Genomic DNA, 2,305 nt, shown 5'->3' on the forward strand with positions numbered 1-2,305 from the left:
AGTTTTACCACTACTCTATCATTATTAATGGAAAATATTAGTTCTCCTTTTCTCACAAGTTTTTACCTTACATAGGTACCGATTTTCGCAGGTTTTACTGTATATGTATATCAGATGTTTAATATAAACACATAACCAGTTTTAAAAAGTTGCTGTGAAGCTGATTTTTCATGTGATACCCAATTTGCGTTAAAGTAGAACTGTGCTCCACAGGGTTTTCAATGAATGATTCTTTTGGAAGAAGACCGACAGACCTTTCATCCAAGACACCTCTGCATGGATTTATCTCCACTAACTAACCATTTACAACACTTGTTGTTGGTATGTGCTGTGGAATCAGTCCAACACATAGTGACCCTCTATAGTGTTTCTGAGGAGTGGCTGCTGGGTTTGAATCACCTACCTAGTGGTTAGCAGTCTAGTACTTACCCGACAGTACCACACTAGGAACCCGATCTGCCCTATAGGGAGACTATGCAGCAAAGGGTTTCGTTTTGGTACGGTAGCATTATGAATTTCCTAATGTAGGACAACGGAGTCCTGGTGTGGAGCTGTGGGTTAATGTGCTGGACTGCAAAGTCGGTTTGAACCACAAGGTTGGCAGTTCAAATTCACCATTCGCTCTTCGGAAACCCTAAACAGGGTTGCTATGGGTCAGAACCGACTTGATGGCACTTAACAACAACGATAACAACATGGGGGGACAAATGTTTACATTGAGATGCTGATCTACAGATTGGTGGTTCAAACTCACCCTTGTAGTACCACAGAAGAAAGATCTGGTGATCTGTTTCCATAAGCACTGTTGGTATTGTTAAGTGCCATCAAGTCAAGTCAGTTTTGACTTATATCAACCCAGTATAGGGTTTCCAAGGAGCAGCTGGTAAGTTTCAACCATTAACCTTGTTGTTCAATTCTACCTTACGGTCCTGGCTTTATCCTACAGCACCACACCAAGACTCCTCCAAAAACATTACAGACAAGAAAACCATATGAAGCGATTGACAGACTTCTTCTCTAATACATGGGATCATCACAGGCTGGAATCACCTCGAAAGCGATAGGTTTTGTTTTCCTGGTTTTAGCAGCATTGTAGGGGTGGTTTTCATTTTTTATAATATTACTAAATCACATTTTAAATTAGAGCATGTTTATTTTGGTTTGGTTATACACAGAAAACCAGTATATCACTTAGAAATATTAAATAATACCAGAAGAATATATTTTTAAACCAAATTCTTATGTAGTTTTAAAATTCAAATAAGTATGAAATCTACATACCTGAGCCAACCTCTTTTTCCTCCTCTTCAATATTGTTTTTGATGCTATCATATTCTTCATCAATGGTTTGGTTACCACGCATCTGAGATAAAATTCTACGGGCCTTCTGAGTCTGTCCTTTCTGAATAAGCCAGCGGGGACTTTCAGGTAAGAAAAGAAAGCCAAAAAACTGTATAACTGCTGGAATTGCTGCAAGTCCCAACATGTACCTGCAATAAGAAATCCATGTATTATTGTAGAATTTGGTCTTGCTAGTATGAATGAAAGGTTTATGTTCACTACACAGAAAATAATATCTAATGATACTAAAGTAGAATGAATACATTATGTTTGTGTATGACCAAAACAAAGGATTTTTAATGCTATATTAAAAATACAACAGAAAAAGTTAATTCTTCTCTACCTTATAAACAATTTATTATGAAAAAATGGACAAAAGTCACAATAAATATGCAAATATGCAAGGTATCATAATCTCCATTCCTCTGTATGATCATATCCCTGGCATGGCCCTGTAGTACAAGCGCTGCACTGCTAGCCTTGGGAACCATAAAGTAGGCAGTTCAAACCCACCAGCTTCTCTCACAAATCCTATATAGGCTTGTTATGAGTTGAACCAACTTGCCGGCATACAACAACAAAAAAACTTAACAGTAATATACCTCATATAATTATAAATTTTGCAATATAAAATGGGTTACAACAACAATATCTGATGTCTATTTTAAATACATTCATTAAAATAAATGCATAAATTTGTTTTATAGTTCTCTCTTCTCTGGGAATGGTTAAATATGATTTCTAACAACTTTCTTACTTTAATTCTTCATCAAGATCGTCATTAGCTGGGGCGGAGAAACCCACTGCTGAGAAAAAGATGGCATCAGAAGCAAATGGCTATGCTAGATGAGACTGTTGTTGTTCAGTGCCTTCGAGTCAGTTTTGACTCACAGCCAGCCTGGATGGGATTTTCCAAAAGTGGTTCAGGAATTGGAACTGCCAACTTTGCGGTCAAGTGCTTATC

At 37.3% G+C, this 2,305-nt stretch overlaps 1 protein-coding gene across 1 annotated transcript in view; it reads right to left on the reverse strand.

Annotated features, from left to right (window-relative positions):
• SLC2A13 (solute carrier family 2 (facilitated glucose transporter), member 13) overlaps nucleotides 1–2,305 on the reverse strand; it is a 536,393-nt gene that overhangs the window by 406,626 nt on the left and 127,462 nt on the right. Inside the window, exon 3 of the mRNA XM_006865299.1 lies at nucleotides 1,282–1,490. Within this exon, the coding sequence (XP_006865361.1) occupies nucleotides 1,282–1,490 (209 nt within the window). The remainder of the gene's footprint in view (nucleotides 1–1,281; nucleotides 1,491–2,305) is intronic.

Source organism: Chrysochloris asiatica, unplaced genomic scaffold, assembly GCF_000296735.1.
Source record: "Chrysochloris asiatica unplaced genomic scaffold, ChrAsi1.0 scaffold00077, whole genome shotgun sequence".
Classification (NCBI taxonomy): Eukaryota; Metazoa; Chordata; class Mammalia; order Afrosoricida; family Chrysochloridae; genus Chrysochloris; species Chrysochloris asiatica.